Raw genomic sequence first — 26,967 nt, forward strand, 5'->3', positions numbered from 1 at the left:
TTGGCTTCTCCCACCCTCAGTTAAGACTTCTTTGGCAGGTTAACCTTTTCTCCACAGGTATGCGGGCGCTGCTACATCAAGGTCACTGTTGAAGGGCCGGAAAGGAAATCTCCTGCATTGGCAGGTTTTCCTCTCCCGTAGCAAAACATCACAACTTTGGCAGTATCAGGCCTGGGCAGAATCCTTTAGTCTATCTTCCCTAAATAGGGGTGGGCATTTAGCAGTGACCCACACACCTCTTCTCTTTACGGCAGCAATACCACGGTTCCCCGCTAAAGGAGTTGTTTTTGAGGGGAGGCTTTGGCCTTACGCCTAGAGGTTGTCATTGCACTCTCCTGCGATGATGGCGTAACGGGGGCGGGCTCTCTCTGCTTGAACATATGTTCTCCAGAGCCAGCCCAACCCCCCCACACACACACTGGACAACCCTGATGTTCCCCAGACAGGGGACTGGGAGGGATAAACGCCCAATGCCTGAGCCAAGGTCTACCCACATCTGAAACATAATAAAGTTGTGGCTAATTTTAATCCCATAGCACGTTGCCTTGAGTCGTTATTCCACACGGGGGCTGCCCAGGGTTTGGGGGACTCCGCCTGTCCACGCAATGCATATAAATGATGAATGATGAATTGATTAAATGTACAAACATTAGTTGTTGACTGATCTAAATAGCAAATGATTGATTTGCTAAATAAACCTTTAACTGGCAGAGAGATACATTGTTTTTCCCCTTCTGCATCCTTTCAGATGTTGATGAATGTCGGACTATTGTCGAGGCCTGTAGAGGAGATATGGTGTGCGTTAACCAGAATGGCGGCTATCTCTGTATACCACGAACAAATCCCGTTTATCGATCGCCATATCTGAATCCTTACCCTAACGCATATCCTCCACCACCTCCAGCCCCAGCTCCTGCTCCCAATTATCCAACTGCTGCACGAACTCCAGTCATTTGCCGGTTTGGTTACCAAATGAGCGAAGGCAACCAGTGTGTGGGTAGGTAGCAAAATGTCTTATAATATTTCTCTTATTTTATTATTTTATTTTAATAGATGGCTGTGTTATTATTACAATCTGAAATATTTGTCCTGCTATTTTTATTATTGCACCAGTTTTATCCCAGTTTATTCACATTTTATCTATCTATCTATCAGGGCAAAAAAGAGATTAAATCCTGACAAATTGAAGATATGATAAAAAATATAGAGATCAAAAAATTAACTGTTACAAACTGACATAAATACACTGCTTATATAAAAATAATTTTATGAAATCTAATGGCAATTATTGGGGAAAAAACTATACATCTACTTCAAAAGCAAAAAAAAAGAATCAAATCCAAATGGAATAAGGAGAGAGCTTTTAATTAATTTTCATTTATCTGTCTCTGTGTTTATATACCTACCAAATGTATTTATGCTAGTTCATCTTTTTATCTTTTTATCTCAGATTTTCTATCATGTCTTTATTTATTTATCAATCATTGTTATTATTTATTAGATTTCTTACCCACCCTTTACCATAAAAGGTAAATCAATTAAAAGGATTTACAATCGAGAGAGTAGGGTAGCTCCTAAAAACGTGAGCTAAGAATATACTGATGTAAAAGTCCATGTATTAAGTCAGAAGCTAGTCTGTTTTGTTTTTTAAGAGGCCCAAATCCTCAGTGAGAAGATATTCAAATTGGCAGATAATGAGAAGACCATCCTTCTTCAATGTATAACCTTGTGGAGGCCTCCTTTATTTTGCCAACACTCATGCATTTTAAGGTCAAATTGATCATGGTGAAGCTATTTTTTATATTAAAAAACCTACCCCAAATATTAGGTGTATAGGTTTCTAGTGCTTCTTCTTCTTCTTTGGCGATCACTCATAGCTGAATAGAGCCTGAAAAGTCTAGGTGATGAATATACAACATTTCTGTTATGATCCATGTTACACACCATCTCTTGTTATAGCTAAGCAGCTGTGTGCTTGGCAGTAGCAGCTGTTCCCAGGGACTAGAACAACAACAAATACAGCTCTGATCATCTTTGCATCCACTTGCAATGCCGGCACAGGTCATGATAATATACCAGTATGGTGGTCTTTTCCCAACAGGATGCTTCCTTATTTTGTCCAAGCATCAACCCATAAGGTTTAAGTTAAAAGTAATTCCTGGTGAAGTTCAGTCTGTTTGGATAAGGACGTCACACTGGGGTCATCCCATTAGTATACATAGAATCAAAAGTTGTAAAACTAATAAGATTCCAGGGGATCAGAGTGAGAGGAAAAGCTTGGCTGTGCTCTTTTTTGGAAACACTGTTTTTGTCTCATGCCAGCTACTTTCAGTAATTCAGTCCATCATCATCCTCTATGTACAATGGTCCAAACATATTTGTCTGCTGCCTTTGCCAACCTGATGCCCTCCAGATGTTTTGGTTTACAGTTCCCATCAGCTCTGCTGGTTGGGGCTGATGACAGTTGTTCTTCAAAACATCTGGAGTGGGGCAGCAGGTTGGTGAAGACGGCTCTAGATTGTCAGATGAAACACACAGCAGACATTTTTATTAAAACATTTTATGGGCTAGTGTCTAGTACATTGCATGTTAACATTGACATACCATGTGGTGCATTGCATTCACAAAAGCATTTAATGAATTCATTGTGGGAATGTGGCTTAGTAGGAAGACTGTCCATTGATTTAAGAGGTTGAGAGAGTGAGCAAGGATGCAGTAGCCCACTTCCTGCCCTGCTATTCCATATGGTTCATTCACTCACCATTCTCTCCAGCTTACACCCCACTGAATGTGGCAAATAAAAGTAGTCAAGAGGACCATTGGAGCAGAAGGGCAGGGGTTCACTACCCCCAACACATACTCCCTCATTGGCTCTGAGCTCTTAAAGTGATAAGCAAAGTCTCCAGGATAGACCTGGGAACCCTACTTTCTTCCTGCATTGTGAAGGTTCTTCATTTACTGAGAACTAGGGGTTGACAAGGGACATAGGTGGCGCTGTGGGTTAAAGCCTCAGCGCCTAGGACTTGCTGATCGAAAGGTCAGCGGTTCAAATCCCTGCTGCGGGGTGCGCTCCCGCTGCTCGGTCCCAGCGCCTGCCAACCTAGCAGTTCGAAAGCACCTCCGGGTGCAAGTAGATAAATAGGGACCGCTTACCAGCGGGAAGGTAAACGGCGTTTCCGTGTGCAGCTCTGGCTCGCCAGAGCAGCGATGTCACACTGGCCATGTGACCCGGAAGTGTCTCCGGACAGCGCTGGCCCCTGGCCTCTTAAGTGAGATGGGCGCACAACCCCAGAGTCTGTCAAGACTGGCCCGTACGGGCAGGGGTACCTTTACCTTTACCTAGGGGTTGACAAAACCAGTCAATTTGGCTTTCTCTCAGTTTCTCTTTTTATTTTAAGTTCAGTTTGTAACATTTCTACATTGGTTTGCAACTTTAAGTTTGTCAGCGTGTTGTTGTTGTTTTTTTGTTGTTTTTTGTACCCAGTGATTGGAGAAACTTCATTACAAAATTCGTGGAAGTGTGAATTCTGAAGGATAAGTGTATTTTGGTCCACATATTCTATTGGCAACTGTGAATTAGAAAAGTCCACATTAAAATGTACACTGTACCAAATTTCTCCTCTATCCTTCCTCTGCACTCACAGACATATGAAACTGCCTTATCCTGAATCTCAGAATCAGTCCATCTGCCCTAGTACTGTTCACTATTCACAGCAAGGATTCCCCGAGATCCAGGCAGTGATTATTCCCAACTCTGCATCTTGAAATCCATTTATTCTGGGGTCATCTGAAATGTCCATGGCTGCAGGCTTGCAGGGTAGGCATTTCTTCACATTTAGTTCTCAAGCTAAATTGCTTATTTGAGACTGAGAAGGGGTTTTCATTTATCAGATTGGCTAGTGACCAAGGGCGTGTGTCTCTTCCACTGTAGATTATGATTTGCCCAATTTGCTGAAGCCATCAAGATTGTTCTAAGTATTGCTACATTTGGCAGACGTTTCTGGCATGCCTTAGGGTTGTTGCCTTAGAGTTCTGAACTGGAAAGCTTTCTTTCTTGTCCTGTGATTATAGGATTCTAGTGCTGACTATGCTCCCAATATGCAATTGTGCACCACCTTTCTGCTTTTCTCCCTAAACTTGGGGAAGAACCATGTAGCATACTACTGACTGACTTCTCATCTGATTAGAAAGTTGTGATTGCTACACACTGAACTTCTGGTTTCTTAGTGGGAAAGAACTGAAGGGGATCTTCAACAATTTAGCTGAGATTCTTGCATTGTGGTTCCAGTACTGGCTTAGAGAGACCACTATATGCATTTAAGAATTAAATTATTGCCTTGCCAGAGGAGGCAAATGGTGTATCTAATCTAGCAGCAGCAGCAATTTTGAAGTTGTTGGCATCTGTCTATCTCGGGAGACAATGAAGGAGTGAAGTCAAACCATTGGAGAGTTACACAGCACCTGCTGTGGCTGTAGAGACCAATATGGGAGAGATATGTTTTACTGAAGCTAGGGCAGATGAAGGCGTCCCGTTGTGCTGATGCAGGTGCACCATGCCGTTTCTTCTCTTTGAGCTCATTCCAGAGGTTATTCCTCTTCCGGTCACTGCTGTGGATACACATCCTCTCTGTCTGTCTCCAGGCACTATGTTCATCTGCATGGGATTCCCACACAGCGGGGTTGATGTTGCCAGCCATCATGTCTCGTTTGCAGACATCTTAGAGTTGGTCTGCCAATGGGCCCGGTGCCTGAATCCAGCTCTCCATAGAGCACATCCTTTGGGATCCTGCCATCTTCCATTCTGTGGAAATGACCCAACTCCTAGATGGGCTACCTTCCCAGGTTCCTGAGCCCCATCTGCCCTTCATTTCCTTCAACAACACATGCAGAAACTGCCTTCTTGACCATGGGACCCGCTATTGGTCTTGTTCGCTCAGTCTGCCAGAACTTGTCTTCACATGCAGGAGATAGACAAGACTCACCAAGGGTTTATGACCTATCGGCTACCCTCACCTGGTTTAGCCGACCGGTCAAAGCTGTTGCCCAGGGTGTGGTCACTGTCACATACTGGCAGCTTCAAGGAGCAACAAACAAGAGCTGAGAGCAGTGTGGGGACCAGTGGTGGCCGAACTACCCCAGAAGGAGCATGACAGAGCAGAGATAGTGCCCCTTCCCATACACCCCGTATGCCCCATACTTTGGAGTAATTCACATGGTTTATACAAGTGCTGAATTGACATGAATCATGTTACCAAGAGGAGCTCTGCCATTTGCATGTTTGCCATATTTGAAACATGAATGAAGGATTTAAAAAAAATGCTTAAACAACATGGATTAGGGCACTGCAGACCAAGCAAGCAAGCTAGACATATCTACGTGTACGGGGGAATACCACCATAGACACAACTGCTATGAAGTTGCTTGGATCCAGGTGGGAGTAAATTGCATTCCTGAAGCAAAGCATAAAGCACTAAATCTAGGCCAATGTTTTTGATCCGGCTGTGACCCCTTTTAACTTATTCCTTTTTTGACTGTTTTTCTTGTAAGCTCTTAGAATGCTCAGCCATAATAATGACCCTTTTGTTCAGTATCCCTCCTTGGCACACCGTGACTGAAGCAAAGCCTCACGTTCTTTCATTACACATTCATAAGCTAAGCTGAAAGTCGCTTCCAATTTCCCTTCACCCCACCCCTGCCATTTCCTGCTTCACAATGATTTTCGTAATCCTCGTTCAGAATTGTTAGAAAGAAACGCAATGGGTAGACTTTTTCAAAAAAAGAAGAAGCAGCTTTCCTGCTAAAATGTTTAATGCAGAGTGGCTGCATGAAAAAGCAAAGATATGAAAACATGGAAATGGGTAAGGAAAGGGGGGGAAATCATTTGTAACAGAAGGGGAAACATAGGAACAGTGATAAAAGGAAAACAAAGGTAAAATCCCATGCTCTCCTCTTCCTCAACTAGTAGGAAGATCAGACAGTAGCCTTCTATGGGATTTGCTTCCTTGTCAGCAGAGACGACTGTATTTTTGTAATACTTTTTTATTTGCAAATTCACAGCATGAGCCTAGAGATGCATGTGTGTGCACCCAGAGAAACAGTGGAAGTTTCAAAGCTGCGTCAGTTTCCAAAAGCAGCAGCATACCCTGGGAGCCCACGGGGCCCCTCTGCTTGCTATGGGCTGCATTTGGGTAGCTGATAACCCCAAGGTGGCAGGTTTGACCCCCACATGGGACAGCTGCATATTCCTGCATTGTAAAAGTTTGAACTAGACGGTCCTCAAGGTCTCTTCTGACTCTACAATTCTGTGATTCTATGACTTGGTTATCTATTGCTGGGTACATTAAAAAACCCAAAAACTCTCTTCTTCACTCCCCTTCCCCCCAAAGCAGGTTGGATATAACATATAGCTAGTAGCCCCCAGCCATCAGTGGCCATTGGATATTAATGAGCAGATGACGCTGTGGTTGTTTCATCTCCCAGCAGTGGGGGATTCCAAGGTATGCATTACTGGAGAAGGTCTGTAGCTCAGTGGTAAAACATCTGCTTTTGCATGAAGGAGATCCCTGGTTTATTCTCTAGCATCTTCAGATATTGCTGGGAATGACCGCTCCCCGCTTAAAACGGGGGGCACCCTTTGCGTGGACGCGTGCAGCCCCTAGATCTGGAGCGGCTCCAACAGCATAGGCTTGGCTTTGCCTTCCCTCAGGTGGGATACCTGGAGGTCTCTGCCTACCTCAGTCAGTTGTCCAATCCCACCTGGGGGAAGCGTTGCCAAGGAGACCAGGCCAGGTAGGGGAGGGATTACCTGCCCACACAATAGAGGGAGGATCTTACCTGGGAATCCTCACTTGGCTCCAGAGCTTCTCCCACCCTACCCACCCTCAGTTAATGTCTTATTTTGCAGGTTAACTTTTCTTCACAGGTTTTGCAGGTTAACTTTTCTTCACACGTATGCGGGCGCTGCTACGTTAAGGTCTCTGTTAAAGGGCCGGAAAGGAATTTCCCTGAATTGGCAGGTTTCGCCTTTCCCGTAGCAAAACGTCACAACTTTGGCGGTATCAGGCCTTGGGTGGAATCCTTTAGTCCATCTTCCTCTTTGCGGCAGCGATACCAGGGTTCCCTGTTAAAGGGGTTTTCTGAAGGGAGGCTTTGACCGTACGCTGAAAGGTCGTCATTGCTCTCCCCTGCGGTGGCGGCGTAACGGGGGCAGCTATCTCTGCTTGAACATAAGTTCTTCAGAGCCGGCCCATCCCCCCCACACACACACACTGGATAACCCTGATGCTCCCTAGGTCCCCGGCTGGGGACTGGGGAGGGAGAACGCCCAATGCCTGAGCCAAGGTCTACCCACATTTGAAATTTAATAAAGTTGTGGCCAATTTAATCCCATAGCACGTTGTTTTGAGTCGTTATTCCACATGACGGGGGGACTGCGCGGGATCTGGGGACTCCGCCTGTCCACGCAATATCCTGTTTGAAACCCTGGAGAAGCACTGCTGGTCAGTGTAAACAGTGCTGAGCAAATTGGATCAATAGTCTAATTCAGTATAAGGCAACTTATTAAGTTCCTATACTTGCCACATTTCGGGAAGAAGAGTTCTGTGCCTTTCAGAATTCCATGTGACACAGAAATGGAACTGGCATAGTATCTCCAGGCATGAAACAGCACTGATGGAAAATGTTTCACCTGGTGAACATCTGTCTGCCACGCAACTATTTCCCCATATGTAAAAAGGTAGCAGCTATAACCCTTCTATTGTTATTTCCTTTGGGAAGGTCTGAGTGCAGGGAAATGGAAAATAAGAAATGGAGCAGCAGTACAGTTTTAAATTTAGGGAGATGGGAAAGTTGTAGAAACAGGAGACTGAAAATCACCCTTATCAGCATTCTGCATCTCATACTAAGTGCATTCTCCTAATGTCTATTCCCAGGCAAAAAATATTTTATTTTTCAATTCCATTTTTGGCATTATGAAGCTCTCCAGTAAATTAGCAGGCCAAAACTTTTGATCTTCGTAAGTTTTTTAATATATTGCTATTTATTTCAGAGTACAAATAAAATAAAATTGGGATGTTTCAATGGCTAGGGGGGAAACATATCAAGTAGATGGAAAGATTTTACTTTATATTGGAATAACGATATAGGCAGAAAAGTGGTGCTAGAGATAATATAAATAAATATATAGCTATTCCCCCAAGGTCACATTAAAACAATATTCTTTCCTTCCCTCTCCCTCTTTGGCTCCTGTTCCTTGGAATAGGTTTGTAAATCTGTTTTGGCTGGTGTCTCTTGGAACAAGTTATGATGAAATTATTTTTGTTGTTTGCTTGTTTATCTGTGCTCAGCCTATGTTTCTTAGAATAGGTTTCAATATTTCGTTTCCGAAAAATGTGGGAATAAAGCAAATAATTGAATTGTTAATATGATTGTGAATTCATATTTTAGCTATTCTTTGTTCTGTAGAGGTCTTTTTGCTCTTAAAAAGTTTTGTGTTTTTTTTAAAGAAGAGATTGGTAGAAATCCTTTGACTTTTAGGGGCATACACAAAGCAGCAGCACAAGTGTGTGTGTGTGTGTGTGTACGTGGCTTCATATTGTCTCTCTTCAGCAAGTGTATGTAACTGCCTAAAAATAAAAAATAAAAACCCCAAAAAGAGATGATCTGTTTCAGTATGGGATATTTTGATACATCTCTCATAACTTTTGAAAATAAATTTATTCTCCTTACCACATAAATTGTGTGTAACAGTTTTACCTAGGAACCAGATAAAATACTTTGGAGTCCAATTTTGGTTTGTGCGGACAGCTGTTTGGTCATGAAAACAACGAAGGAGTGAGCAGCTTTCATGCTTTCATGTTTCCATGTGCTTGTCTTGATACAATTGGCTCTCAGCCTCATTCTGCCAGGCAAAATCCACACTACAATTGGAAGACAGGCAGAGCCTGACTACATGAACAAAGGGACTTCTAAATTCCATGAGGCAAAACTGTGTCCCATATCCCCTCAAGCAGTGGCTCTAGTAAGAAACTAGCTATCAAGAGTATTGGCCAGAGAGGCCATGGATTGTATGGACCAGGGCCAGATTGGAAGATTTTGCTCACACTGTTTCGGTTTGCAGAGTTGAATTATTTATTGCATTTTTATCCAGACCTTCCTTCAGGGAGGTGAGGGAGTGTACAGAGTGTCTCTCTCACTCATATTAACTTCTTAAGAACCCTGAGAGTTATATTAGACAGAGACGTGGCTAAGTGGAGATTTGATTTCAGATTTCTGAATCTATCTGGTACAGTACAGTACAGTACATATTATTGATCTGGTTTGCTGAATGTAGTTACAACACTTGGGCACGTGTGTGTGTGTGTGTGCACGGCATATTTTGCTAAACCATAGTTAAGACAAATTACAGTTTGTCTGGGTGCAGATATAATGAGTAAACATGGTTAGTTAGAACTGAAAGCCAAAGCTTTCAGTCTTCTGCTTGCATTTGTGCCAGAAGGGAGGGTGGAGCCCACAAAACCAAGAGAAATTCATATAACACTAAAACATAGTTCATCACTGTGTCTGACCAGCTCTCTTTATTAGTTGCTTACTCTCCACACTGTTCACTGTCCTTGCTTTCCTTCTGTTCAAGCTTTTCTTTTTCTCCTAATTTCAGTATTGCCAAGTCCATTAAATTCAGCATGTGTCTATTAGTTCAGTCTGTTCTGATAGTAATTTAACATAGCATGGGAACCATTTTACATGCTGGGTAAAAGAATGCAAGGAATGAACAAATGATCTTGGCCCATTAGCAAGTTTTCTTTACAAGTCACTAAATGATTGGGGGGGGGATCTCTCTATTCCACAGAGGACATCTGCACATGTACTTATTGCCTTGGGAAACATGGGTAGAGTAATGGCCATTTTCTCACAGATTTTTGCACTTTTCACTGGTAGAAAAAGTGGTGCCCAGAGTGGCTGGGGCAACCCAGTCAGATGGGCTGGGTACAAATAATAAAGTTATTATTATTATTACATGTAGCAGTGTATTTGCACAATCCTAAATAATCATTAGCTTACAGAGCATATGGACGGACATTCAAGAAAGTACTGAAATGCTTTATTATCCACACAGGTTTGAAGAACACGAGTGCACAATTCTGTCTCTCTCCCAGCCATGGTGTAAAGTGGAGAGGGGTGGAGTAGGGGCCCTCCACAAGTTGCTGCTCCCATCATCGCTTACCAAAGGCGATGTGGGCTGGGGCTGATGGGAGTTAGAGTCTAGAGAGTCACAACTTCCCCACCTGAGTTTGTCTTGTTGGGATAAATCTGAGTTTTCTCTCTATTTCCAGTTAAATTATAACCATGTTCTCTGGTGATCAGAACAATTGAAGCAGCCCATTCTTGCGGTCACATGAACAAGCTGCGATGGAATTATCTTTATTTACTTATTTATTTAGTTACCCCATTCTTCAGCTGAAATGACTCCCAGAGCAGCTTGCAATGATCAGTAATAAGACGGTTCCTGCCCTCAGGCTTGCAACCTAAAGATATTTAAAGAGAAGCCTGTGCTTCAGTTTCTTCACCAGTTAAGCCCTTATATGAGGCCTGGTTCTCTTCCTCAGCATCTCATGCTAAGCGCTTTTTCTTCCCAGGCCAAAATCCTTTACAGTGGTACCTCAGGTTACAGACGCTTCAGGTTACAGACTCTGCTAACCCAGAAATAGTACCTGGGGTTAAGAACTTTGCTTCAGGATGAGAACAGAAATCGCGCAGCGGCAACGGGAGGCCCCATTAGCTAAAGTGGTACCTCAGGTTAAGAACAGTTTCAGGTTAAGAATGGACCTCCAGAATGAATTAAGTTCTTAACCTGAGGTACCACTGTATTTTGTTCATGCATTACTGGTCTACATGTTCCATTGGCCTCCCACAGAGGAACTGTTACAGTGGTTCCTCGGGTTACATACACTTTGGGTTACATACGCTTCAGGTTACACACTCCACTAAGCTAGAAATAGTGCTCCAGGTTAAGAACTTTGCTTCAGAATAAGAACAGAAATCGGGCTCCAGCGTTGCGGCAGCAACAGGAGGCCCCATTAGCTAAAAGTACTTAACCTGAGGTACCACTGGTATGGTGTTGCAGTTGTTCAGCATGGCAAGTATAAAATACAGCATGTTTGTGTCTGGTAGTGTCACAGAGTCTCACCGTACTGTATTATGTAGGGGATCCGTGTGGCAAGCCACTCTACCATTAGAACTGCAGCCCAGAGCAGCCATCAATGTGGAACATGTTTTAGCTGGGTTCCATAGTGCTGTTTAAATGTCAAAGCAACCCTCAGATTTCTGGAAAACTGTATTGCCTGCAGGTTCTGTGTAGCGTCTAGAGATGGCAGCGTTCACACTGAGACATAAAATTGATTGCTATTCTTGGCTCCTGCCTTATATTTCTTGGTTCAGCTTTGTTTGTTTCTCTTCGGTTTGGTTCCAAACCTAAAACTGGCTGCAGCTCCATGCCATAATCAAGATGTTTGGCCAAAATATATAGAAAATATGAATTGGCTCTTCAACATTTGCACATTGGCCAGATAATTTGAGTGCATTGCCAGACTCCATAGGCAGAGACAAGTTTGAGGTTGATGCTGTTCTCTGTGTCTTGTCACTAGAATAGATAAATTATTAGTTCTGCATTTCAGGAGCATAAATGCTGCCTATTAGAGAGTCAGGATTGCCTTCGACTTCTTGTCACGTTCAGCGGCAAACCCAGGTTGTCACTATGTAATCTGTGAAATGCTGGTTTATTCAGTGAATTTTACAGAACCTAGTGAGAAGACAAACTGGAGCTACATAAGAATTTTGTTTAGTCGTTTAGTCGTGTCCGACTCTTCGTGACCCCATGGACCAGAGAACGCCAGGCACCTCTGTCCTCCACTGCCTCCCGCAGTTTGGTCAAACTCATGCTGGTAACCTCGAAAACACTATCCAACCATCTCATCCTCTGTCGCCCCCTTCTCCTTGTGCCCTCCATCTTTCCCAACATCAGGGTCTTCTCCAGGGAGTCTTCTCTTCTCATGAGGTGGCCAAAGTATTGGAGCCTCAGCTTCACAATCTGTCCTTCCAGTGAGCACTCAGGGTTGATTTCCTTCAGTATGGAGAGGTTTGATCTTCTTGCAGTCCATGGGACTCTCAAGAGTCTCCTCCAGCACCATAATTCAAAAGCATCAATTCTTCGGCGATCAGCCTTCTTTATGGTCCAGCCATAAGAATAGTGATTCTTAATAGTCCATCAGCACTTCATATAGGAGTCAACAGTCAAAATGTCTCTTGTCTCCTAATTCCTACTTTCCTGGAGTATCCTCACAGTCTAAGTATTAGATGCTTTATGTCATTTTCATTAGAGATGACTTTTGATGGCTTGGCTAAGCAGGAAAAATAGATTTTATGGTTTGCACTGAATTTCAACATATATGTGTGTGTGTGTTTTGCTTGTGCATACAGATATATGGAATGGTTGTCAAATTTTCCCTGTCCTAGGATCCCCCCCCCCATATATTGGTAACATGTTTTGACTAGACTGGTCCTCAAACTAGATTAGGATTGACTTGTCCATTTTCCTTTGCTGCCACTCTTCCCCATCTTGGAAAGAAGTCAAGTAACATTTCTAGAAACACTAGTTCATTGGCCAGGCATCAGATGCTCTGCTCCAGATGTCTTCTGGTTATTTCTGTCATTTGATTCGTTACTTCTAGCCATAGGTCCGAAAGGTTATTCTTTTGCTCTACTGCTTCCCCCAGGAAAACCCTCTGTTTACTTCTTAATCAGGACAAACGTCAATACTGATTCAGCAGTAAATTGCGGGTGTTCCCAGGGAAAGTGTTGGGACAAAAGAAGAACCTGTCTGACCCATGCCTGGAAATCATGGACCAAACAGGAGTGCCCCGAGTGCAGTCGCTGAAGCAAATCAAGTCTACTATGACAATTTGGCCTTTAACTATCTGTGTTTTTTTAGATGTGGATGGGTTGTTTTAATGTATGCCCCAGCCCCATGGTTTTATGTGGGTTTTTGTTGTTGTTTGGTTGTAAATTGCTTTGGGTTGTCTTGGGCAAAACAAAGCAACTAACAATTTTAATTAATAATTGCAATAATAATATTGTTAGGTAAAATTGCTGAGCTCTTTGTGACTTGGATACTGTGCAATTAGTACAGAGACTAAACTAGAAGTGTCATCCGTTGGTTTTTGTGGATTTGCTTCTGCTCTTGATCTTTGTCATTGCTGGTTAGTGACTACTATGGGACCAACTATTGTCCTGTGTCCCATTTACCATCCTTTGACAGCGTGATAAGAATGGCTGGACATGTTCAGGCATTCTGAGATGATACAAAAATTATTTTATCAATTCCAGCCCACCTTTCAGCTGGACCACAAGTTTGAAGGAAGCAAGTACACAGTCGGTTTAGGATGTGCTCATCAGTGTTTAGTATGAGCATCACTGATTGTGTAACTGCACTGATATGTGCATAAAATCCAGTTTTACACATGCTGTTGGCTGGATTAGAAAAGTGTTTTTGAGAAGCATGCCTTGTAGTAAACAAAGTTTGTTGGATTGTGTTAAGAATATGTAGTAGGTTGAAAATGCAATGTGTTCAGGCACCGTCCAGTAAATAGCAAAGTGACTCCTGCACAGATGGACCTTCCCATGCAAGCCCCAGCTGCAAGGCTCAATGGGCCATTATATTTTAGAACTGAAGTGAACAGCTGTAAAAAGAAGCAACCTGTCTCCCCACCTCCAGCTAACGCTTCATGCACATCGCTGATGAGGAATGTGGTAGTGCAAGCTAGAAGGGTAAGAACAGTCCTCTGACATGTCAAAGAACACCAAACACACATTAAAAAATCCAGCTCTCACTAATGTGACTTGTATTTGTATCCTGAAAATGCTTTTAAAGGGCCTGGTGAGTTATCTGCATGTGGTGGTGGGTAGAAGAACTACTTCCCTGTTGGTTGATTGATTTGTTTTGGACACCTCTGCTGCTTCTGCTACAGTATAATAGATCACGACTTTTTTCTGGGTCATCTTCAGGAAATGGTAGGAACAATGGGACTAGCATTGACGGGCTGCACTTTGTCCTTTCCAGGCATTCTTGGAGAATTTGGATGAGGAATTTTAAACCAGCACCCCCCTCCCCCAAGGGCTTTGTCTTGCAGAGTGCCACAGGTATTCATTTTATTCTCCCGGCATTCAACATCTGTATCAAAACAGCTGAGAAAGATCATTTGAACATTTGGAATGTGGTGTTATTACTATGCTGATGACGCCCAGCAATATAGGTTTGGTTTTTGTTTTTAACTGATCCAGAAGCAGCAGCGTCTTCTCTTAGACACTGTGTGTCTGAAGTTGAACTGACTTAATGCCAGACTAGACAGAACTGCCAGTTGGCAATCTTGCCTTCTGAGGATAATAACCAGTCTCTTCCTTGGTCAGACCAATGAAGCATTACAGGGGTCATGCCATATCATCAGCTGACTGGTACTGGTCTATTGATGCAAAAATATTTCCTTACTTGGGGTGGCTGATTTCTTGGCAGTTTACTTACCCCACATGGATTTATGAGCTGGGTGGCTCATAGGCTAAATCCCCTCATGAAATCCCACAGGTCACGGTGCCAAAACCTGTAGTATCACACAGGAAGAAGAAAAAAATTCAACTATGGGGGTTAGGATCATGTCCTTTTCGTGAGTGTGGTCAGCTTTGTGAAACTCCTTGATCAGGGAAGTTTGTGAATGGAGGACTTCTCTGCAACTGGTAAAAGTAATGCCCTTTAGAATGGTGTTATGTTTAAGTGGTCACTTCAAAATGGTGGACTTTCCTCAGGAAATACAATTGGTGCCATCCTTGGACTCAGCTTGTTGTTGTTTAGTCATTTAGTCGTTTAGTCGTGTCCGACTCTTCGTGACCCCATGGACCAGAGCACGCCAGGCACTCTTGTCTTCAATAAAACTTTTTGATTGTCTTTTAAGTGTAATATACAATTTGACACAAGATGGTGATGGAGAGCCTTATGGAAAATTCAATCTATTTTTTAAAATGCTTTTTAAAAAGCATTTTCAGAACGGTTTTTGTGTGTCTGATCCCACCCTTGTTATGCCTTGAAAACGTTGTGTGTCCCCCCCCCCATTGGTTTTAATTGAGGGGTTAGATCGGTGTTTTTAGTGGTCTGTTTTAGACTTTGTGCTACATGGTTTGCTAAAAGAGATTATTGGTTTTGTTATTACTGCATTGTGTATTGTTGTGATATTGTAGATGCTTTTAGCTGTTTTATCATATATTAGAGCCATAGGAAGCTGTCTTGTACTGACTCAGACTATTGGCCTGTCTAGCTCAGTGTAGCAGTGGCTCTTCGGGGTTTGAAACAGAGGCTCTTTCACAGCCCTTCTTGGAGATGCCTGTGATTGAACCTCTTTGCACAAAAGAAGAACATCAGGAGAGCATGGTGGATCTGGGGAAAGGCTAATCTAATCCAGCATCCTGTTCTCTTGAAGCCAGCCAGATGCCTGTGGGAAGTCAGCAAGCAGGACATGAGCACAACAGCCCTGTGCCCACCTGCAATTCCCAGCACACTGCCTCTGATAGTGGAGGTAGAACATAGTCATCATAGCATTGTCCTCCATGAAATTGTCTCGTCCTCTTTTAAAGCCATCCAGACTGGTGGCCATCACTGCCCCCTGTGGGAACAAGTTCATAGTTGAGAACTATGCACTGCTGTTCTCTCTCTCATAAAACCAGAACTCAAGGACATCCTATGTTGGATGACTCAGGACACAGTTGTCCACAGCTACTATGCAGATGTGCGTCCAGTTGCTGCAAATCACAAGTAGTGAAGGTGCTGCTGAACTCAGGTCCTGCTTTTATGCTTCTGCTTGGCCACCGTGAGAACAGGATGCTGGACTAGATGGGCCATTGGCCTGATCCAGCAGGCTCTTATACTTCTATATTGTGTTTTATATCTTAACTTTCATGCTGTGAACCGCTATGGTTTTAGCTGAAGGGGTGGGGGGCAATATGCATGTGTTATAAATAAATGAGTACATTTATAGCTAATATCCAAGATCTTTGTTTTATAATTTACTCCAAAGCTTTGATGATTAATGACAGATGATGATGGATCAAATGTGTTTTCCATATGAGCTGTGAAGAAGAATCCATAGAAGACTGACAGTGGTGCAAGTTCTGAAAATGGGAGGCAGAACTTCTAAAAGAGTTTAGTAAACCTTCCTTAGGAATCTCCCTCCAGTGTGATCATTTGTAACTGGCATGTACACACATCGATGAGATCTGCCCTCCTCTCCCCATGTTTGACAGTCAAGTATTTGATGCTTTATTGACTCTGAAGTACTTGTTGATGGGATCATATTAGTGTTGAAATTGTTTATGCAAAAAGTTTTTTCTGACTCACCCGAAGGCAGCTTGACATTTCCCCCTGGCTACATTTCCCATCGTTATGTGGATTAGCTGTGACCCAAAGCCTAATTGCATTTTCTCTCTTGCTTCAGAACATTCTGTATGATTAACCCATGAAGGTCAAAGGATTTTGTCGTTGTTCACTCATATCAATATTGCTGCACATCACCTCAATCTCTGAGCAGTGTGAGATTGCAGGGGTTACGGGCGCTTACACAGGGGTTTTGGTTTGCTTGGAATAAGGGACGGTGGAGACTTTGGTGTGTTTGGAATATATACATATGCATACAACCTGAGCCTATGATAGAGGGGCTCACAGTATTAATACAGTGGTACCTCGGGTTACATACGCTTCAGGTTACATACGCTTCAGGTTACACACTCCGCTAACCCAGAAATAGTGCTTCAGGTTAAGAACTTTGCTTCGGGATGAGAACAGAAATCGTGCTCCGGCGGCGCGGCGGCAGCAGGAGGCCCCTTTAGCTAAAGTGATGCTTCAGGTTAAGAACAGTTTCAGGTTAAGTACGGACCTCTGGAACAAATTAAGTACTTAACCCGAGGTACCACTGTACCCCAAGAAGGTCTTGCTTATCCTATAGCCACAGCCTTGGATTCAAACAGAAATCAAGCATTTTCTCCCTTTCAGGCTTCTGCCTGCAGCCTGCCTCAAGCCCAGCTCTCTCTCTAGCATTCATCTCTGACTTTAGTCTTTCTAACACCCAGCCAGTTGAAGGAGAGGGGAGGGCCCCTATCTGCTCTCTGGCACAGAGCCACTTCCTTTGTTACCTTAACATACTTAGGCCGTTACCAAGAAGCTGGATTGCTCTCATCTTCCCTGAGGAACTTGCAATCTGAAAATTGCTGAAGAGAGAGGTGAGAATGATCAGAGGAAGAAAATGGCACCTGCAAAGCTCTGTGCCTTTGGGAGTGCTGCCGATCATCTGACTGTCAGCATTGGCAAACCCCGAAATCAGTTGAAGCCCATGCTGCCGCCACATGGTATTTTGCACTCTCTCAGCAAAAGGTTAACATGGCTACTCTCGGTGCTATTTTTCTAGAAAAAGAGGTGAAGATTAACATCTCCCTTGTTCTCTTATAATGACAATGGCTCACACCTGAGAGGTGCCAGGAACTCAGTTCTGGTGAGTTCCCACTGAAAAGAGGCCCTGGCTACTCTAATGGAAAGGATTCAGAACCCCCTCTTTTGCACACATGCTGGTTTTTCTATTTACTTTGCAGCCTCCGTGCATTTCATCAAAGTAAAAGCAACAACACCAGGGACAAGCAACTCAACATCACATGCCATTGGGCTCTCTTACATATTTTTTTCCATTTATTTTTATATCCTATTTGGCATATAGTGGTTAAGAGTTTCAAGCTGACACATTTCCCAGTGTTCCCCACCCCCCCAAAAAAAACCTTTGTTCAATTTTTGTTCAATCCCACCCTTCATCCCAAAGGGATCTTGGATCAGCTAAAAATGTAACACAATAAAACACTGACACATTATAATAATAAATCTTTATTGCGGTCCAAAGACCCGTAGACACATTATAAACATCAATCAGATGGAAAGGAACAGCAACTAAACCCTTCAATGCAGAAACCTCATGCATAATTATGCCCCAAAGACAGGGACAAATAGGTAAATCTTAACATTCCCCTTGAACATGGCCAAAATGGGAGCCTGACTGATTTCACTGGGTGGGTTGGAGTTCAGTAAACAGGGTGCCACCACTGAGAGGACCCTAATCTATATCACTGTCCTTTTTGCCACTCCCACTTACAGGTCTCTCTCCCTGATCACAATGTTCAGCTCAGAAGGCACTGGGGAATAAATGCTAAATTGGAGTTTAAAACATTATTTGAGCTGGGATTAAATGCATTTCCAGTTGGCAACACTACTTGGAACATGCCAAAAAAAAGAATAAGAAGGCTTTGTGATGTGTAAGTTAGAAAGGAATACTGCATCGCTTTGGTGCATTAATGGTAATGAGGACACAGCTGTTACATTCTTTAAGCCAATAATTCTCAAAGATTTTTTCTCCAGAACTGGCTTTCATCCACTACAACTTATTTGTTTAAAAAGAAGCCCCAAAGCCACATTGCTTAGAGAAGAATTACCTTAGCTTTATGGAGATTTCACTAGGAGCACATCTGGCTGACGAACAGACCCCAAAATTGAATGAAATTTTAAAAGCAATTTATTTTCTCCTGGATAAGTCATCTAGCTTCCACAAGGCCAAAGATCACAATGCCTTGGCCAGGCAAGACTAGGCAGTCTTCTTTTTTCTCAGAGCCCATCAAGACTTCCCCAGAGGGAGGTGGCAAAATTGGTGGATTACAGACAGTCAGTGAGAAATTTACCCTTTCAAACAAAGCTCTTCCCAGTTCCCATTGTTTTCAGGCTAGGACAGAGTTACTGACAATGTCTGAGGATCATGTGTTAGCCAGATGCCAAAGGCCAATATTCTATCATTTAATATTAAGAGGTAAGAGTGTATTAGGTGCTCAAAGATTGATAGCTGATAGCTGATGATAGATAGATAGGTGATTGATAGATGGTAGATAGATAGATGATAGATGATAGATAGATAGATAGATAGATAGATAGATAGATAGATAGATAGATGATAGATAGATAGATAGATAGATGATAGACTGTGAGCCAAGACCTTACAATATGAGTGAGTTTATCGGGAGAAGAGCCTGATGGATCAGGATTCGACACAAGAGCACTCTACTAACCTGCAGTTTCCAGCAACTGGTATTCAGAAGCTATCTTATCAAAAAGAATATTGCAGATCTGGAAAAGATGCAGAAAGGGACAAACATTATAATGGGGATGTGGCACCTTTTTAAAAAATAGAAACTGGTGCTAGGATTGTTGTTAATGTGTTTTGATGATATGTTTATCAATAAGTTTAATAGACTGGTTTCCTTAAGGTCACTGAAACCCCCACTTCATAGAGCAGATTCCTCATGAAGGGAGCTTTATGTCCAATCCCTTGTAGTAAAGATACCATGGAAACATGTTCGGAATATCAATTCAAGCAGCTCCCTTTTTTAAAAAAATGTGTGTATTTTTCTGTGGTTGGTTAGAGTACCCTTGAGTGTTTAAGCATGCTATATGCTAAACACATCCAGCTGAAAAACATCAACTACAGCAATAATAACATGGCAGCATCCCGGAGGCCATGGCAACACAGCCAGTACCCACCAATCATGGCCAGTGTGACAATGTCATGGAGATGAAGTGGTGAAATTGTCGAGAAGTAGTGGAAATTCCCCCATGCCGGCCAACACCTGCTGAAGTGGCTGAACCGTCTTCAGAGGCAGCCCTACATATAACAGGTTGCAGTAGTCTAACCTAGAGGCTTCCAAAGCATAGACAACAGAAATATGTTATCCTTGTCCAGACAGGGGTACAACTGGGCCAGCAGCAAAAACTGATGGAAGGCTCTCTTTGCCACTGAGGCCACCTGAACCTCAAGCAACAGCAAAGGACCCAGAAGTACCCGCAAGTTATGTACCTCCTCCTTCAGAGGGAGGATAAACTTAACCTCCCATCCATCCAGTCTAGGGAACCACCCACTAACTGTGCCTCAGTCTTGTGTGGATTTAGCTTCAGTTTGTTGGAACTCATCCGGTCCATCACTGAGGAAAGACAATGGTCCAGCACATCCACTGCCATACCTGCAGATGTAATGGAGAATATTTGTGATTCTTATTCTCAGAAAGCTTTGTGTGACATTCTCCAACAAGCCGTGTTTTTGCTCCTGTTGTGAAATGCTCGGCGTGGTTTTCTTTGCTTCATTGACACAGTTCATTCCTCTGAAACAAGCTTCAGTGATCTGAGGGTTTAACTCTGAATAATGGATCGGCAGAGCAAAGCAACCTTAAAAAGCATCTTCATAAGGATGAAGAGAGGTGCAAGATTTTAAGAGCAGTGGAAACAATTTTGAAGCGCCCTCAGCTGCATCCAATATTTTGCTGGCCTTCCGAAAAGCCTTGGAGCGAAAGCATTAATGACTCAGTTCAACTGTACCGTCAAGAAGTTCACGCATTAGTGGGAATGTAAACTAATCACTCTTTGGCGAAATCTACTAGCTCAGTTCCCCTCTTCTCATTTCTCCAAGTTTCCCAAAGAAGTATAGCAACATGTATAGAACATAATGATGATAAGAGCCTTGCTGGGTCAAACCAAGGACCTATCCAGTCTAGCAATCTATGTCTCCAGTGGTTTGCCAAGTGCCCCTGGGGAAGCTTACTAATGGGGGAAAAAATCAACAGTCTTCCTAATATGCATGATTAGCTTAATATTACCCACAAATTAGTTTGATCCCCCATTAAGGAGGCAGTTTTTAAAGTTTCGTTCTCATCTGCCTATTTAATTTATAATGTTTGGTGAAAAAGAAAAAGTAGCTCGTATTACTTTAAAATGATGATTCTAAAAAAGGTTCGGAATCTCGTATCTGATATGAAGTTCTCTCGAAACCCCTTTGCCACTATATTTTGGGACACTGACAAAATAAAGTTCTTTCTTGTAGATTTTTCTGCAGTGAAATAACACACTTTCTCATAGTCCCCCCTCTTCCTCTCATGATAATTGCATTTGGTAAGAAGCAGTGTTTAACAATGCTACATTCCTAAAGTACAAACCACAGCCAAAATGCAAATCACTGCTGTGTTTGGGCAGTGTTATTTTTTCAAGGACAGCCTGATAGGTTGGGAACCATCCAAGACCAACTCTCTCAACACCTGTTTAAAGGCAAATTTCAGTGTCCAAATTCTTAGTTTCAACAGATTGATATGCATATATTCAGTCCTTTTTTCTGGGGGGATGCAGGGGTATGCGCACCCCTAAACATTTTGTGAAACTTTGTACAGTGGTACCTCAGGTTAAGTACTTAATTCGTTCCGGAGGTCCGTTTTCAACCTGAAACTGTTCTTAACCTGAAGCACCACTTTAGCTAATGGGGCCTCCTGCTGCTGCTGCACCACTGGAGCACAATTTCTGTTCTTATCCTGAAGCAAAGTTCTTAACCTGAAGCACTATTTCTCGGTTAGCGGAGTCTGTAACCTGAAGCGTATGTAACCTGAGGTACCACTGTACTTTTGTCCATTTACTGTATTTATTTTTCCCAATTTGAACTATAAAATGGTATTTTCTTTTCAAAGGGAAAAAACACTGCATGCTGTATATTAATGTGCTTAATTCTGTAATTGAAATCAGTGTGACTTCCAAGTGTATACCGTAACTCTGACAGGATCATGTCTATTTGCATGCTAAAATGAGGCACAGTATTGAAAGACACAGGTTAATATTTTAACGGCAAGCGGGATGACAATTTTAGTATATCAGAAAGGCTGACTATGTAAAAGAGAATGAAATTAGCACCTGCAAAAAAAAAACAAACCAGTTGATTCCAGTTGTAGCCAAAGAGATGTAGGCAGAAATTTAGAAGACAATTTTTTTTATTATTTTTTATTTTTGGTGTGATCTGAGCTTCTTTACTTGAAAGTACTATAAATTGAAAAGAATGGGGTAAACTTTCGAGTACAGTACTGCAATGCTTGCAGGATGTCCTGGGACAACAGCGGCCTTGCAACACAGCACCTAAGAACTTGGTGCCAATAATTTTGTTAGTACCTTCGGTTGGTTTCTGGTCCATATTCATCTTACAGCAGACCTTAGTGGGTCGATACTTGAGGACACCATGTGAATTAAGCCCCTAGGCATTTTGCTGTTGTTTCTTTTTTCTTTTTTTTTCTTTTATAAAATATTTATTAACATTTTCAGAAGTTTATATAACATAAAAATCACAACAATCAGAAAGAAAAAACAAAAAAACCATAAAAATAGACAAAAATACATACAAAAAACCACATGTATAACTCATTCCCTTATGTTCATAAAACTTACTTTCCCGACCTCCTCATACGTCTCCTTACTGCATTCCAATCTCTAATTAATTCTCTTCAGCAAATCCTTCCCTTAATTTCATTTGAGTTTTTAGCAACCCCTTAAAATCAGAATCAACATCGTCTTAACATTCAACAATTTTGCAGTATTTCTTAAGATAGTCTTTGAATTTCTTCCAATCTCCTTCCGCCGTCTCTTTCCCCTGGTCTTGGATTCTGCCGGTCATCTCTGCCAGTCCCATATAGTCTATAACTTTCATCTGCCATTCTTCCACGGTGGGTAGTTCTTCTGTCTTCCAATACTTTGCAATAAGTATTCTTGCTGCTGTTGAAGCATACATAAAAAATGTCCTATCCTTTTTTAACACCAATTGGCAAAATTGACAATAAGACAAAATTCTTAGCAAAAACAAAGTTATCAAGGGGAGACTTAAAATGTCCATTTTCAAGGATTTTTTTATCAGAGACCAAGTCAGGATGTCAACTTTTTGTTCTTTGGTGGGGTGTGGGGTGATTTCCAAAAGGAGATTATACCGTCTTCTCTATATCCCACTGGATTCTGGAAGCCCTTATTCCTGATCATAGATTCACTGCTGGGGTCCCACATGCAAACACTTACGTGTAACTCAAGATCAATTCTGTAAGGCCTGATTCTAGAGTGATACTGGAGAAGGAAAAGAAACTTACCTGTGCAGGACTTACATACCACCAATGATGAAATTGGCTCACCAGTTCTTATGTGTGCAGCACCATTGGCACTTCACCATAGCCCGTTCATTAGTCCTTTTAAATGACACTGGAGGTGAAAAGCAGTAGAGACTTGTTAAGAATTGTTTCTGCCATATATTTCAGTGATGCTCACAGCAAAAGGACCTGGCAGGAAATCAGTGAGTTGCACAAAACTAAGCAGTTTATTCCCATATTTATATAACGTAATGTGCAAGAGAGTGGGGAAGTGATGTTTGCACAATGCCCTCTGTTCCATTTGCTCTTGCTTGCAAGTTTCCAAGGAACAAAAAGGTGCCAAAGAATGTCCTTGGAGCACTTGTATGTATAGATCTTGAGTTACACATAAGTGTTTGCATGTGGGACCCCAGCAGTCTGTCACTCAAAGCTTAGCTGAATTAAACCATTTTGGACAGGCACCCCAAACCCCCAAAGTGCGGGTGCCAGGCAGGCAAGGGGTTCCACAAATAAGGCACCATTACAGAAGAGGCCCTGTTTTGTTGTCCTAACCTTGCAGGGGCACTCAGAGAAGGATGTCCAAAGATTATAGATGTGAATGGGCAGGTTTATATGGGAGCAGTCAGCCATTTAGGTAAGATTAGAGAATCTAAAGGAGTAACATGAACAAGAAAAAAAGGGAAAAAAGAACATGTCCCTGCACCAAGGAGGACAGTGGCATTAATTTCCCCAGTGAAGATTCACCCTCCACAGAAAGTTTGCTATGCACTGCCATTTGGTGCAAACTTCAGGGGTGTGTGGGGTGGATTTTCAGCAGGGAAGCAACAAAAGGAAATGTGTTAACCCCCCCTTCTGCATTGCAGTCCTAATCCAGATCAGGACGTGCAAAGCTACCTTTAATTTTAAAAGGGAGAAGAAAGGCAGGGCATTTGAAGTAACGTGTTTTGACCCCAACGAGTGTATAGGATGTGAAATTAAGGCTGGATGAATGTGTCGATTTTGGTTTCTCATTTTTCCAGTCTTAGGTTGAGTTCTCCACATTTCCACATCAGTTTGCAAAACCTTAAGACCTCAAGAAAATTTGTCAGCATTATAATGCAAATATCTCCTAATATATACATCTTTGAATGGCATTCAAAAAATAGTTACGCTTGTGGAAGCCAGCACAATGAATCTTACTAACACAATAGGGCGTTTCTTCCTCTCCCCTGCCCACGTGCCCCTCCCAATTGATTCTGGAGGGTCAGAAGAAGCCCCAAAACAGCATACAGTGGCAGGAGGGGAGCTGATTCCATCTGACTAGCAGAAATGCTTGCACTAAGGGATCATTCACCACAGTGCAACATTAAATTCTACCCATAGGATGCAATTTTGCCTAATATACAATTTTTTTTGCAATCAGTTTTCTCTCATTTCATGCATTTTTTGAAGTTATTCTCACTCATTTTTGCATTTTATGCCCATTTCCCCAATGTATGCATTTTTGTAAATGTTACTTGGTTGAAGAACTGTGCTGCTAAACTCAGAAGTCAGCTGCTGAAAGAAAAGAAAGGGGCGAGAATGGGCTGCCCTGACCTTAAATGCCCCCTACTAGTCCCGTCCCCGCTGCCAGCCAATTGGCTGGCGCAGTGAATGATGAATGCTAATGAATCCCGGGATTCCCCAAGTCCCGCGGGGCTGCAGCCATCCCCGCGAGGGTGTGAATGGGGCGTGAGCCCGCAACCATCCCCCCTCTGTATGTCGGGAGTGGCTTTCTGAAAATTCAGTGGATTTGCCCTTAAATGTAAGCAGAATCAAATTTCTCCCCCATCCCTAATTGTAATCTTATTGAGCATTTATTCTGTGTGGTGTCTGTATCAATTGGGGGGAGGCAGTTTGTTGTGCCAAATCCACTCTAATTGCCAAACCTGAATTTTCTAGTGTACCTTCGCACCCACAAAAGAACAGTCTGGAAGCATCCTTAGGTTTCAACTTAATGCAGTTACCGGGCTGTAAACTCCGCTGAACACAATGGGAATTGTTTGTAGGCATGTGTAAGACAGTGCTGTCAGTCCCATTGAACTCTGAGGACTTACTTCTAAGAAACCTGCTACATCATGCTGCAAGTATGCTTGGGAATACAGCCCTAGTGCTCTGGAGATCAGGCAAACGAAAGGTCTGATTGAAGAAGGCGTTTTTATTACGGGTTACAAATTCCCAATTGGTCTGTGTTCAGAAATGTTATTTACCAGGAAAGCAACTAGTAGATGTAGCATGATATCAAAGAAACTGGAAATAACTTTTGTCATTGAATCAGCACTATAAGAGACAGAGCATCTGTTGGGCGGACATGTTTCTCACGAACTGTCAATGATTCTCCTGCACTCAGTACCTTGGCATAGAGAGTACAATACTGAATTTTCTTCAGTGCCTCAGAGACTGTGGTTAAAACTGCTCCAAATGTATTTGGCATTCTTCTTCCTTGCTTTCTCAGATGGATTTTTATATATTTGATTATAGGAATGGGACTCTGCAGTTGTGACAAATGCTTTTGTATCTGCATAATCATGTAATGCTTGATTATTCTCTGAATTGCAGATGTTGATGAATGTGCGTCTGAATCACACCAGTGCAACCCCACCCAAATCTGCATCAACACTGAGGGAGGATATACTTGCTCCTGCACAGAAGGATACTGGCTTTTAGAAGGCCAATGTTTAGGTATGTAATACTTTGGGAGGAAGTGTCTTTAAAACAAAATAGTTTGTGATTTCTGCATGATGGATTGAGGGGAAATGTATGTCTAGACCACGTAAATAAAGGGGACTAAGGATGCTATTATTCAGATGGCAGGTCTCGAAGAGTGTCCTATGAGGTGTTAAGCAATCATGTCTGACCCAATGCAATGTTTTAATGCAAGACATCTCTACACATTTCAGCAAAGGGACATGGGTGGTGCTGTGGTCTGAAACACTGAGCCTCTTGGGCTTGCTAATCGGAAAGCCAACAGTTCGAACCTGTGCAATGGGGTGAGCTCCCGCTGCTCTGTCCCAGCTTCTGCCAACCTAGCAGTTCGAAAGCATACCAGTGCAAGTAGATAAATAGGTACCACTGTGGCAGGAAGGTAAATGGTTTTCTGTGTGCTCTGGTATCTCGCAGTCCTCCGTGCGCCAGTAGCAGTTTAGTTATGCTGGTCACATGACCCGGAAAGCTGTCTGTGGACAAATGCCAGCTACAATGGCCTGAAAGTGAGATGAGTGCTGCACCCCATAGTCACCTTTGACTGGACTTAAGCATCCAGGGGTCCTTTACCTTTACCTACATAGCAAACAGTGTCTTGCATCCAAACAAAGTATTGGGTTTGCTGTGAGTCAATCGTATCTCTAAAGCATAAGTGAGTATATCATTTGGGCTGGCCAGATGCACAAGGTGTTTGAGAAACCATCATTTTGATGTTTCTTCCTATTCCTTGGGCTCCAGTATGACATCTTTTCAATAAGTGAACCAAATGTAAAACACATGCTATCAGCCATTATGAATTCGTGTTCCTTCAACTCACAAAAAGATTTTCTGAAATTGAACACATTCTTTCTTTAGAGATACTAGAGTAAGGTTCCATCTGGTCATTGGCCTTTTCCTACACGCATGGTAATAAAACTTGCCTTTCTTTTGCCATTTTCATTTCCTGGCCTTGGAATCTTGGTCTATCCATTCTAAATCCCAACATTTTACCCACTACATTTTAATATTGCATTTTTAAATTGTTGTAACCCATCCTAGGACCTCACGGAGAAGGGCAGGTAAGAAATATAATATCATACTGAAGATCTGGAAATGCCTTTTAAACTAAGATTTGTTTAAGATGATGATGATGATGATGATTATTATAAAGTGTTTTTAGCCAGCACAGCAAACTGGTAGACTTGTAGCTGTTCTCCTGAC

The 26,967-nt window shown here is 42.4% G+C and overlaps 1 protein-coding gene across 2 annotated transcripts in view; it reads left to right on the forward strand.

The window, feature by feature from the left end:
- Nucleotides 1–26,967, forward strand: part of FBLN5 (fibulin 5) — a 58,979-nt gene that overhangs the window by 18,053 nt on the left and 13,959 nt on the right. For both annotated transcript variants that reach the window (XM_081912923.1, XM_081912924.1), the window contains 2 exons: nt 749–997; nt 25,624–25,746. In XM_081912923.1, the coding sequence (XP_081769049.1) occupies nt 749–997; nt 25,624–25,746 (372 nt within the window). The remainder of the gene's footprint in view (nt 1–748; nt 998–25,623; nt 25,747–26,967) is intronic.

Source organism: Podarcis melisellensis (genome assembly GCF_964234715.1).
Source record: "Podarcis melisellensis genome assembly, chromosome: 1".
NCBI classification, from domain to species: domain Eukaryota; kingdom Metazoa; phylum Chordata; class Lepidosauria; order Squamata; family Lacertidae; genus Podarcis; species Podarcis melisellensis.